General features: G+C 49.9%; 1 protein-coding gene across 2 annotated transcripts in view; it reads right to left on the bottom strand.

Annotated features, from left to right (window-relative positions):
• Positions 1 to 36: 36 nt before the first annotated feature.
• Positions 37 to 13,358, bottom strand: part of Abcc3 (ATP binding cassette subfamily C member 3) — a 51,252-nt gene continuing 37,930 nt past the window's right edge. For both annotated transcript variants that reach the window (XM_041664548.1, XM_041664549.1), the window contains exons 26-31: positions 11,964 to 12,065; positions 8,789 to 8,935; positions 8,515 to 8,673; positions 7,780 to 7,946; positions 2,977 to 3,171; positions 37 to 754 (exon numbers count right to left, since the gene is read on the bottom strand). In XM_041664548.1, the coding sequence (XP_041520482.1) occupies positions 646 to 754; positions 2,977 to 3,171; positions 7,780 to 7,946; positions 8,515 to 8,673; positions 8,789 to 8,935; positions 11,964 to 12,065 (879 nt within the window). In that variant the 3' untranslated portion in view covers positions 37 to 645. The remainder of the gene's footprint in view (positions 755 to 2,976; positions 3,172 to 7,779; positions 7,947 to 8,514; positions 8,674 to 8,788; positions 8,936 to 11,963; positions 12,066 to 13,358) is intronic.

Below are 13,358 nucleotides of genomic sequence, written 5' to 3'. Positions count from 1 at the left end.
TGGAGACACGAAGAAGGAGGCAACACATGCTGTATCTGCTGTTGACCACAGTTTTATTTCACATGTATCTTATCTGAAGTGGATTCAGACAGCACCAATACGGGAACTCCATTCCTGGGGCAGACAGCCTGACCTAGCAGTCCCTGGCCCAGGAGGAGGAAGGATTGTTTAAAAAAAAACAATGGAAAATATGAAAATGTAGAGGCAGGAGTGAGGTCTCAAAACAAATCGAAACTGCAGTATGGGCCGGGCGGTGGTGGCACATGCCTTTAATCCCAGCACTCGGGAGGCAGAGGCAGGTTGATCTCTATGAGTTCAAGGCCAGCCTGGTCTACAAGAGTTAGTTCCAGGACAGGTGCCAAAGCTACAGAGAAACCCTGTCTTGAAAAACAAACAAAACCCAAAACTGCAGTATGGGACTAATGGTAGGCTAGGCTGGGAGACCCAGGCGCTGGTCTCAACCAGACTTTTAACTAGATTCCCACTCACTTCCTCATTCCTGTGATAAGTATGGCTAGTCTGGTGGCAACTTGCAGAATAATAATAATAAAATAATAATAAATGTCACAAATGTCCCCACTTATTGCCATCAAGTCCATTCTGCAGTTGACAATTCAGACAAGGAAGAAACCCTTGGAATGTATTCTAGGCGAGTCCGGCATCTTTGGCCATCCCATAGAAGATGCCTCCAGCTGCGATGAGGTTGGTTGGAGAATCAAATTCAGCTACTACCCCTTTGTCCAAGACCAGGACCCTAGCCAAAAGAGAATAAGTAGTTAGGTCTCCAACAGTGTAGACCCAGCCCTGGAGGCCAGCCCTGCCCTTTGGGTACAGCTCAGGCTTCGCGGTGACATGTCAGCCCACCCACTCAGCCAGCCCACTTAGCGCAACTGATAGGCCACACGCGCACACTCGCGAGGCTGGTTATTTTCGCTATTTTGTTAGCTGTCCTAGTGCACGGCGCGGTGTCTGGAATCAAACACAAAGTCTTATTCATCTCTGCTAGTCTGGGCTTGGAAAGCCTTCCCTAATGAGCCCTTCCTCTGGCTGGGGTCGCAGGGCTGTTCAGATGGCTGTGTGCAGGGAGTCACGGGCCTGCAGTAGGCCCGGTGGACATGCGTCTGTTTTATGCCAGCTCACAAAGGCACACGGCAGGAAACCAGGCTGCAGTGAGGCCAATGCTGCAATCTGGGACTTGGGCTGCTGCTGCTGTTGTTGCTGCTGCTGCGTGGAACCACTGCCCCACCCCAGGCAAGCCTGAGCCTGGCATTAGAGCCTCTCCTATCAGCCACACACAGCAGGCACCTGGCAGAAGACCCATAGGCAGCTGCACCAGGGTAAGGTGGGAGGGTCAGAGGCCCCCAAGCCTGGAGAGAGACTCCTTTGTGAGAGGGGCAGGTTGCTTTCTGATCTCTACCTGCTGGGCTCCTACATCTGTGTTCTGGGAAGGAGTGCACGTTACTACCTGGCCCCTGTCCAAACCTGGGCCTGGAGGCTGTGTTTTCCAAACTCAGCCTCCAATGGTGTCTCCTGGCCCTTAACATGAAGACCAACTGAATCTGCACGGTCTTCAAGAACAGTTTTGGGGGCTGGTTCTTCTCTCCGGCTCCACTCTCTAGCCTCAGTACTCCCTGCCTTGGAGCTCTGCTGCCTCTATTTCTGAGGCCTTCACCCCCTCCCTTCCTCTCTTCTCCTCTCTCACCCTTTCCCCATCCTTTGGGTCCACCTGGCACTGCCCTTTCTTAGAAGAGAAGGCCCTGCCACCCCGTGTAGACTGACTTCTCTGCTTGCACACAGGAATCCCTGCTTACTTCCCGTGGGCTCTAATTACAGGCTCTGTAACCTGACTCTCTGATTAATTTCTGCCTGCCCTTTTAGAATGAGTGAACTCCCACCCCCCATGGTGGCCCTGAACCTCCCACCCTAGGGCTGCTGGGGCAGGGATCTGGGAAGATCCTCTCAGCCCCGCCTCTCTCCTCAGAGGCAGAGCCCAGCTCTTGCAGCCAGCCTGCATTCTTTTCCCAGTGGGGTCCTGAATGGGAGTGGGGGCTAGAAATGGGGTAAGGATGGGACACACACAGGGTAGCATCAGGCGTCCCCTCCCCAGATCCTGCTGGCTGCATGGGGACACTTCCAAGAGAAAGCCTCGGTTGACTCATCCCCCTACCCAAGGAAGCCAAGAGATGCCGAGGGCAAGGCTGTCTTTCTCGCTCTAGGAAGAATGATTGCTAAGGGAACCACAATACATGGGCTTTATGGGGACTGGGGAGCAAACTGACATTTCTCAGTGTTCCCTTCAGTTTAAACATAATTTCGCTGACTCCTTACAGCAGCAGTTCCAAGAGACATGGAACAGCCCAGAGAAGCTTCACGAGTGACCCACAGTCCCACAACAATCGATCTCAGTGCTCTGGCTTAGACACCATGCCTTTTTCACAAGTATCCGCTCTTCCGGGCACTGTTAGGGTCTAGTCAACAAGGACGGGACCCGGGAAGCTGTCATGTACCTCCCAAACAGCTTTATCTCATTCCCTGTGACCTGTTGTGTGTCCTCCACAGGCAGTGGTGAGATGCGGATGAAGTGATAGTCATGGAAACACTCCACCAGCAAGCTTGGATGGGATGTGAGGAGCCATTCCCCTCCCCTTTCCCATTCACAGCAAGGAGCACGGAGGAGGTCCATGCCGTTTCCAATATCTAGGGAGCCTGGTGTACGGTCCCCACTTGTTGGTAATTCCACAAGGACCCTGTGCCTTTGCAGATATCACTGAACCCAATTAACCCTGCTCTGTTCTGCCTCTTAAGCATAACTTGGGAGCCCTGTCCTGGACTCCCATGCCATAGCCAATTCCAAGAGTCTCATGCCCAGGTACTTTCATTGGCCCTGCCTCTTCCGGTCTCCCAGGTGATAGCCACAGATCCCCTCACCTTTCATGACTTTCCATCCCCTCACCCCCCTGGCTTTCCATGACCCACCTGTTGTAATCCATGATTGTGTTGAGCCGGTGGGCAATGGTCAATACAGTGCAGTCTTCAAACTGGGTACGGATGGTGCCCTGGATGAGGTCATCGGTCTCCAGGTCAATGGCAGCAGTGGCCTCGTCTAAAACCAGGACGCGGCTCTTGCGGAGCAGGGCTCGGGCCAGGCACACGAGCTGCCTCTGGCCAACACTGAGAAAGAAGGCAGGAGTTGCCAGCTAGGTACCCAGGCTACCTTCCCGGCCTTGTTTCCAACATGTTTGCCTCTACTTCCTCTCAGCAGCCCAGGACTATTTCTCTTTCCTGGTTCTGCCACAGCCCTCTAGGAGCAGGGAGAAGGCTTTGTACTATCATGAGGGACCTGGAGGGCCAGACCCAGAGCCAAGCATCACTGCGAGAGCTCTGCTGTATGTATTCTCAGGTCTCTTTCTGAGTTCCCTTCCAGACCACATTCCTCAACTAGCGCCACAGTGTCTTTACCTCGTATCATCAGTCAGACGCGATAGTAAGAACATACTGGGACTGTGCTTCCTGGATATTTGCATACAAGCCACTCACGCCATCTTGCTAAACTATGATTAGACCGTTCTGGCAGCCATCTCCTACCCACACAGGGAATAGAGAGCACGGTTCTATTTGGGAGGCAAGGAAGGGAGGGACCTGGGGACTCCCCATCTTTCTTCACTTAAATCAGGAGGGTGGATCCTTATCTTCAACCTCCAGCCTTGAAAGCCAGAAGCAGTAAACAAAGCCAGGCTGTGTTCCCAACCACAGAGGCCACAGCACACCCCCTCTCCCCCATACACACACACACACACACACACACACACACACACACACACACACCCAAGGACAAATACCTCAACCCTTCCCAGAGGGGTGAGTCACAGCCAAAGTAAAGACCGGCCTCCCTCCCTGGCCTCTTCCCGCAACTAATGAAGGTTCTGGCAGCAGAACGAGCTGCCAGATAGAACTCAGGGCTGATTAATGGTGGGCCTGGCACAGGCTGCAGGTTATACTTAAAGTGACCACAAGCTCACTGAGGGAGGAGGAGGGACAGTTTCTGTCTCTGAGGCTGGTGTGAAGGGCTACAGATGCTCTTGGGGAAGTGCTGGGGACTAGTAAGCAGCTAGGAGCTCTAAAGACAGAAGCTGGAGAGCCCATACTGCCGCCAGCCATACCACATGTGGTTATGGAAGTAGAAGCCAATTAAAGGTACACAGTTATCCTTACAGGGTTTTTTTTTTTTTTTGAGAGTTGGGGGGGTAGAGGGGTTGTACTGGGAATTCAGTCCAGATCTCACATCCACTAAGCAAGAACTACATCTCCATCCAGCCAAGGCTAACCTTGAACTTTCAATTTTCTTGCCTCAAGTAGCTGGGGCTACAGGTATGTGTCACTGGGCCTGCACCACCTGTTTTCTGTTTGAGGAAGCCTTGTGATGAAGGAAGAGAAGTGATGGGGACAAAATCTCACATCTCCTTAAGGCCCCTGCCCTGCCTCTGCCTGGCCAGGCAGTTTTGGGCAAGTAATTCCGTTTCTATTTCCAGCCCACAGGGCAGCAGAAGAGTTGAAATGAGATGGTGGAGGCCGGAGGACTTTGAATACCGCAAAACATTAAGCGCTGGGCAGATGTGACCTTTTGTTTGTTTGTTTCGAGTTTTGAAACATGAGTATGTCCTGAATATAAGGAGGAAAACGAAGGGTTAGGAATGTAGGGCGCAGAGAAGTGTTTCTGAGCATGTGCAAGGTCTTGGGTTCGACCCCAGCACCCAAAGGAAAGAGTAAGGAAAAAAAGAGAGGGCAGAAAGGGCAGAGAACTCGTTGACACTCCACAGGAGTGCACGCGGGCTAAGTGCTTCTCAGCGGAACTGGCCCAGGATTGCTCCCTTCAAAGTGAAACCACTGATTGGGCACATCTGGCTCTTTCATACTTGAATTGTAGCTATTCTGGACAGAGCTGTGTTGCAAATGGAAAATACAGCCAGGTGTGGCATATCACCTCGGGAGGCAGAGGGAGAGGCTGCAGAGGCAGAGGCGGAAGTAGAGGGAGAGAGATCTCTGTGAGTTCTAGTCCAGCCTGGTGAACATAGCAAGTTGTAGTCCCTGTCTCAAAAAACAAATAACCTCCAGGTAGTGGTGGTGCACACCTTTAATCCCAGCACTTGGGAGGCAGAGGTAGGCAGATCTCTGAGTTCAAGGTCAGCCTGGTCTACATGGTGAATTCCAGGATGTCCAGGGCTACACAGAGAAACCTTATTTTGAAAAAAACAAAACAACAAAACAAAACAACAAAAAGAAAATGGAAAATACATACAGGATTTTGAACTTCTGTGGAAAAAAATATCCACGATAACTTCTTTTTTTTGACTTTTTGAGACAGGGTTTCTCTGTGTAATAGCATGTACCACCACCAGGCTTATGTTTTTTTTTTTTCTTTAAAGATAAGAAACTGTGATGTAGCCCAGATTGGCCTTAAAATTAAGGTAATTCTTCCGTTTCAGCCTCCCAAGGTCTGAGATGATAGACATATACCACCTACTAGCTTTTATATTGATGACACATTGAATATTATTTTAGATACATTGGGCTAGATAAAATATGCTTTTAGAATTTATTCCAGGGCCTATTCAGTTAGATGGTTCAGTGAATAAAGACACTTGCCATTCAGCCTGATGGCATGAATTTGATTCCTGTAACCCAATTTTAGAAAAAGAGGACTCTCCGGGCAGTTGTGGCACACGCCTTTAATTCCAGCACTTGGTAGCAAAGGCAGGCAGATCTCTGTGAGTTCGAGGCCAGCCTGGTCTACAAAGCTACAGCTAAACTCTGTCTCGAAAAAAAATTAAAAAAAAAAAGAAAAGAAAAGAGATAACTAACTCTTGTAAATTGTTCTACACATGAGTGCCACTAAACAAATACTTACATTTTTAGAAATATTTATTCTACCAGGTATGGTGGCATACCCCTATAATTCTAGTCCTCATGAAACTAAAGCAGGATTACCTTAAGTTCTAGGCTAATCTGAACTACACTGTAAGCTTGTCTCAAAAAATGAGGTAAGAAAATTAACTTTTTAAAAGATGTGTTTTTATTTATGTGTATGCTTGTGTGTCTGTGTGACTATATGCTGTGTATGTGTTGTGTGTGTGTTGTATGCGTGTGTGTTGTGTGTGTATGTGTGTGTGCCTGTGGAGGTCAGAGGAGGGCACTGGGTCCCTTGAAGCTGAATCTACAGGTAGGCATGAACCACCTGATGCGAGTGCTGAGAACCAAACTCTGACCCTCTGGAAGAGCAGCCACTGTTTTAACCTCTGAGTCATCTCTCCAACCCTGCAGCAAGTGTTCTTAACCACCGAGTCATCTCTCTAGCCCCAAATTAATTAATTAATTAATCCACCTGTTTATCCTTGTTTGTTTGCCTCTCTTGTTATCATCAGTATTATTTTTATTATGTGTGCATGTCTCTTTGTGTGTATATGTAGTTATGTGTATATAAGGTCTGTGTGTGTGTGTGTGTGTGTGTGTGTGTGTGTGTGTGCGCGCGCGCGCACGCGCATGTGGAGGTCAGAGGATAACTTTGTAGAGTCGATTCTCTCCTACTTTTACCATGGTTCCAAGGATCGAACTCAGGTCACCAGGTTTGTGCGGTAAGCATCCTACTCTACTGAGCTACCTCACTGGTCCATGCCTTTCTCGAGAAGGGGTATCACTATGCTGCCTATTAATGTGACTACTAGAAAAAGAATATAATTATATGTATGTGTGTGTAGCTTGAATTATAAGTGTTTATTTTATATGTATGTGTGTGTGTATATATTTTGCCTGCATGTATGTCTGTGTACTATATGTGTGCAGTGCCTACCAAAGCCAAAAATGAGGTTAGATTTCCTGGAACTGGAGTTACAGCAAGTTGTGAGCTGCCATGTGGGTGCTAGAAATTGAACCTGGGTCCTCTGAAAGAGCAGCCACTGCTCTTCACTACTGAGCCATTTCTCCAGCCTCATATTACATTATTATCAGGGAATGCAATGCAAGCAGGCATAGACTATTATTATCCCTATTTATATAGTGAATGTAAAAGAGATACAGAATGGTTAAGCAACTTGCCCTAAATCACACAGCTAGGACTAGGAACATGGCTTAGCAGTAAAGACCTTGCCTAGCATTGGTGAATCTAGCACCAGAAACAAACTCAAACAGAATACAAAAGAAAATCTAGGTATCTTGAGGTTTTTGACTCAGTAGGAACAGATTGCTGATCTCTGGACCACATAGCCCAGAGGCTCGGGATGTGGAACCCAACGGTCTGGAGGGGGCACAGGGAATACAGAGAGAACCTACTTTGTATATTCCTCATCTGACTGCCTCTATCCTGGCAGACATATTTCCAGAGAGCATGGGCTTCCTCTCACTTGTGCCACAGGTACATACATGACCCTAGAGCCCAGAAGATTCCAACAAGGGTGGGACTGTTCCATCTGAATGTCACTGGAGTCGAATTAGATGAGAACCAGAGCTGGTTCAAATCCCAGGTATGCCTTCTCTTAGCTGTGCAACTTTGGCTAATCCCCTGCCCTCTCTGAGTTTGTTTCCTAAAATGCCAAGGGAGTCTTGTGTGAGCAGTCTGAGGAAGCGCCGTGTGCCTTCGAGGATATACTCCATAGGAAATAACATTCCTGTGCAGCCCTGGCTGAGGCGCATGCCTGCGTGGGTTAGGGGCTCATCAGGATTCTGCCCAGCACCCACAGGGCCTCCAGTTGGGGGCAGCATTCCTGACGTGTCCAGCCCCATTCCTACCTGAGATTATCCCCACCCTCTGAGCACTGGAAGTCCAAGCCTGCAGGCTGGCTGCTCACAAAGGCATGGAGGTGGGACAGCTCCAGGGCCCTCCAGATGTCCTCCTCTGAGTAACGGCCAAAGGGGTCCAGGTTCATGCGCAGGGTCCCCGAGAACAGGATGGGGTCCTGGTGACATAAAATCAGGGAGAAATAGCTTATACCCTAGAGGGAATCTCAGGAGCAGGGAAAGGAAAGTGACCAGGCAGCAGCTTTCTGCTCTGTCCCCAGTCTTCCAGAAGGGGGACATTACCAGGGAGATAACAAAACTATCTGTGGGGGAGTGATAAACCTCAGCCTGGCCAGTCGCTAAGTCCCCTGCCTGAGGCAGGAAGCAGGGCCACTAATCTGCTTCCGAAGTGTCTACTTGGCAGAAAGACACCCTAAGGATCCAGCAAAGGCTGTGCCACTGGAAACGGTGCATCCAGGAGAGAAAAACAGGAAACCTTGGCCCTGCTGTGCTGGGAGGAGCCTGGGGTCCTTCCCATGTGCTAGTTCAGGAGCCCAAGGGCAGTTCTGACTGGCCGAAGTGTCTGCCCTTCCAGATCTGTGCCTGGGTGGCTCTTCTATTGACTCTCTCTGCTCCCCTCTGTGGAGGCCTCTCTCCAAGCAGGCCCTAGGGCTCAGTTCTTAAGTTCTTGAAGTTTCAGGGTTTGGGAAAGGGATGCAGGGAGGAGCAGGATCAGCAGGTTCTTACCTGGGGGATGATGGTGAGCTGAGAACGCAGGTCATGGAGGCCAATGTGTGCCACGTTGAGTCCGTCGATGCAGATCTCACCCTCTGCGGCCTCCAGGATTCGGAACAGGCAGAGAGTCATGGAAGACTTGCCAGCCCCAGTACGGCCCACAATGCCTACCTGTGGGGCATGGGAAAGGTTGTCGGGGGCATCTCTAGGTTTCTGTCAGCATCCCAATGGATAGCATCCATGTTCTCCCCACAAGGGATGTGGCAAGGTCCCCAGGCACCAGTACCTTCTCACCACCCTGCACACGCAGGGTCAGGTTCTTCAGCACCAACTCAAGGCCCGGACGGTACCTCACTGAATAGTTCCGGAACTCCACTGCCCCACGTGTAGGCCAGCCTTCTGGAGCACGGTTGCCCTCTATCACCCAGGGGGCCTAGCAGGAGACAGTTGGGTTCTTATGGTCTCATCAGTTCAATCTTACGGTCTCACCTGTTCAATCCCTCTCCCGCTGCTCAGCCCCACCTTTCTCCAGACACCTCAATCCTCACCCACCATGGTCCCTGATGGGGAGGCCTGACACCCTGTGGTTCAATGAATTCCTTTATCCTTTGATGGAACCCAGGGGCTCACACTTGCCAGGCAAACAGGCTACCACTGGGCCACGCCCCCAGCCTTTTCTCTTTGATTTCATGCCCCCAAATGCTAACTCCAGAACCTCTCTGTCCTGCCCCTACCAATCTGTTACAGATCTCTGAGGTTTGCTCCCTGCCTGCTTTAGCACCTCCTTTCATCACCTTTATTCATTCTTTACTACTATGTATCACCAATGAGACAAAGCTCTCCTTCTAGGAGGCTTGCATTCCAGCATACACAAGGGTGCATGGTTTATACGTCAGCAAGTCTCTATAGCGAAACAAGTGGCGGGGGCTTGAGGCCAGAAGAGTCTGGGGTTGCTCTTCTATGCGTTATTCAAGAAGGCTTCCTGAAAGGGGTGACAGCAGTAACCTGAAGGAGGTGACAGAGGGGACAAGGCAAGTGGCTGTCTAGAGGAAAGACACGACAGACAAGGGGACGCTGTTTGCTGTTTGCATTCTGTAGTACAGGGGCTGGTACTCTGAATTCCTTCCCAAGTGCTGGGCTTACAGGCACCAGCCACCAGGCCAGGTTTATTTGATATCAGCAATAGAACCCAGGGCTCTGGGCATGTTTGTTCCGCATTTTACTGAAAGAGTTATCACAGTAGACCAGGCTGGGCTCAAGCTTCAAAGTCACAGAGGTCCTCCTGCCTCTGCCTTCCTAGTGCTGGGATTAAAAAGACTGCACCACCATGCCCAGTTCCCAGTGGAGTTTCAAAGGGTCTCATTGGGCACTTCAAGGAGAATGGACTTGCCAGGTAGGTTACGAGTGAGCTGTTTTCGTGGAAAGCAGGCTCCAGCAGGCAAGGGCCAGGGTAAGGAAGAAGTAAAACCTGTGTAGATCACAGCTTAAAATGTACTTCATGGCTGGGTAGTGGTGGCACACGCCTTTAATCCCAGCTCTTGGGAGGCAGAGGCAAGCGGATCTCTGTGAGTTCGAGACCAGCCTGGTCTACAGAGTTAGTTCCAGGACAACCAGAACTGTTACACAGAGAAATCCTGTCCCAAACAAACAAACAAACAAAACAAAGCAAAAAACAAAAAACAAACAAACAATAACAACAAAAAAAACCCCCAGACTTCACGACAAAGGAGAGCCGAGAACTGAGGCAATGCGTTGCAGGGGAAAGTGGGGTGGGGGTTGTTTGTGTCTAGAATGGAAGGTGAACATAGATGAGAATCATCCAACAGAGGGAGCAAGACAGATGGTCTAGTAGAGGAAGCCATAGTCTCTAGCACATGATCTGATAGAAGCCGAGGGGCTGGACTTTGAAACGAGAAGGGAAAACATCAGCTCAAAGAAAAAGGAAGGAGGAGGAAGATGCCCAGGCAGCACTGAAGAGCTGAAGGTGAAGGGGGTTCACATCATTTTTAACCTATTTTCTCACGGAACGAAGGGTCAGGCAAGGTGGAGGGTTGAGCACAGAGAACAGAAGCAGCACAAATTCTAATTGTTCTTAATAAAAGCCTGGAGTCAGATATTAGGGGGTGAAAGCTGAGAGATCAGAGAAGCAGAGCGACCAAGCATTAGAGAGACCTCTACCGATGCTTAGACCAAAGAGGTGGTCCTATCCTCAAACTGCCTCCTCAGTCTGCATCCTCTGACGACTGCATCTGAGTTCCTGTCTCCTCCCGCCTTATAGTCCCCTCTCTGCCCAGCCCTCTCCCTTCCTGTCTTCACCTCCCTAGTGCTGGAATTAAAAGCACGAGTCACCACTGCCTGGCCTCTAGTGACTTAGCTCTGTTCTCTGATCTTCAGGCAAGCTTTATTTGTTAAACCCAAAACAAAATATCACAACACACAGATGTGGTTTGATGACAGAGAATGCTCTGAAGAGACCATTTTGAAAGTGGGAGCACATAGTTCTCAGCGAAGCGAAGCAGGGATACCAGATGTGGAGGGTGGTTATGACATTAGTGACGTCGTTCTCCAGCTCACATTAGCTGCTCTGCGCAGGTATGATGTGGACAAGGGGGCTCAGATAGGGTGGGGGTTTGTAGGCAGGGACTGGGACAGGTTGAGAGCCTCTCTTTAGGGAACATAGAGTCCAGGCTGAACAGGGAAAGTGAGAAAGACAGGAGTTGATGGCTGGGGAAACAAAGGCAGGTCACAGTGCTGGAATCTCATAGAGGGCAGAGGACTGGAGCCTTGCAACACAGGGCTGGAGGTCAAAAAGTGGGCTGCTTGACACTAAGAGCTCAGAGGTGGTGCAGCATCTGGGCATGAAGAGGTCTGAAACACATCCTCTTTGGAGAACAATCTGTACCCACCCAGGAGAGAACAATTCTGGTGGTAGTGGTGTATGCCTTTAATCCCAGCATTTGGGGCGGGGGCGGGGGAAAGGCAGATGGATCTCTGAGTTCAAGGCCAGCGTAGTCTACAGAGTGGGTTCCAGGACAGCCAGGGCTACACAGAGAAACCCTGTCTCGAAACTTCCCCCTACCAAAGAAGGAGAGGCATACTGTTCCACCTCTGTTTCTTTGACTGCGATGCTCATCTTTCCCCTGCCCCACCCCTACTTCATCTCATCTGTCAAAACTTGCCCATTCTCTGAAGCTCACTTACCCCAGGATCAGCACAGCTGTGTGTAGCCCCAGAGCCTTGCCATCTGCATGCCTTGTGCCTCCCCCGGCTCAGAATCTTTTGCTGAACCCTGAGCGCTCTATCTGTAGCATCAGTCATGGCCTGATACTCTGAGAGTGGACGGATGGGTGGGTGGAAGCCACTTAAACAGCTGTCCTTGAAGCACGGCGATGACAGGCCACCAAGCAGCCTTCCTCAAGTCATCGGGTACCTTCTGCTGCAGGGCTCATCTTGGAACTCACCTCGGTCTCAGTCTTGGAGTATTCCTTCACTCTCTCCACGGCTATGATATTAGATTCCAAGTCTGACATCATTCGTATCATCCAATTCAAAGCCAAGGTTACCTGAGTAAAGGAACTGGGTTACGGGAGAGGCCCAGCAGGAGCTTTCTCTTCTGATCCATCCTTTCTAAGACCTACAGGCGAGTACTGACGAGGCCTCTAATCACAGCCGTGCCTCAGGCGGTGGCAGTGCAGACTCAGTGGAGGACAGCCTCACTCAGTGCGCCTCAAACTTTGGTACGTATTAGACTTCTCAGAGCACCCTGTCAAAACGCAGCGCGTGAGTCCATAGGCCCAAGGCTCTCCACTCCTACCATGCTCCCAGAATATGTCAGTGGAGCTAGTACAGGGTCTGTCCTGTGTTACCAAGAGCCTTGACAGCAATGCAGAATCCAAGCTCCGGCTGAGAACGGAAGCTTGTGAATGAGAACGAACATTTTAACAAGGTCTCCAAATGAGTCACATGCATATTAAGGTGCGAGCAGACAGGCCCTGTCAGCATCGCTTTCTATTTACCAGTGCGTTCAGATCTGAGCCACCTGAGGCCCCGACAATGTGGTCAGCTTTACAAAAAATCCCATTTGCAGCTTGTATAACTCTTTGACCATGCAAGCTGGTGTCAGGGTGACCTCCAATCCCAGGCTCCAGTCACCTCATCTGTTTACTCCTCCACATCCACAGGGCATTGCTTCTGGGTACCCTTGAATATACCTAAATCCGCAGATGCTCAGGTCCTTCACATAAAATGGCTTATTGTTTACATGAAACCTACCCACACCCTCCTGAATGCTGTGAATGGCGTCTAGATTACTTCAGGTACCTAACACAAAGCCTACACGCCACTTCAGTTACACGCATTCAGAGGCTCCGTGAAGTCGTCTTGTTTGTTTATTTTCTGCTTTTTTTTTTTGGTAGAAGTTTCTAGAATATTTTGTCAGATTATTTTGTGGGGGGGGGAGGTTTTTAAATCTGTTTTGTTTTGAGAAAAGGTCTCACTATATAGTTCAGGTTGACACTGAATTCACAGCCATCCTCCTGCCCCAGGTGCTAGGATTCCAGGCATGCACCATCATTCCCAGCCTTTTCAAGCATTTTCTATCTTCAGTTGGTTGGTTCTTCAGTGAAGAAAAAGGATACAGAGGGCAGCTATAGCTTCCCTGCAGGCATGTACCATATCATGTGGTCTGGCCCGACAATGTCCCACGTTCAGACCTCAGTCAGGTTGACCTACATCTTGTCCAGACATGACAGTTCTGTTGGGTCCAAGCTCCAAGATCATTTCTCTAGCACCTCAGAGTACAGAAATTCCTCCAAGCTCTTGGCTATTTCCCTCCCTTCTCTCCTCCCTCCCTTCCT

Source organism: Microtus oregoni, unplaced genomic scaffold (genome assembly GCF_018167655.1).
Source record: "Microtus oregoni isolate MIOR12 unplaced genomic scaffold, Mior012 000015F_ref0000493, whole genome shotgun sequence".
Classification (NCBI taxonomy): domain Eukaryota; kingdom Metazoa; phylum Chordata; class Mammalia; order Rodentia; family Cricetidae; genus Microtus; species Microtus oregoni.
The sequence above is the reverse complement of the archived record's forward strand: the minus strand, read 5'-3'. Positions and strand labels throughout refer to the sequence as shown.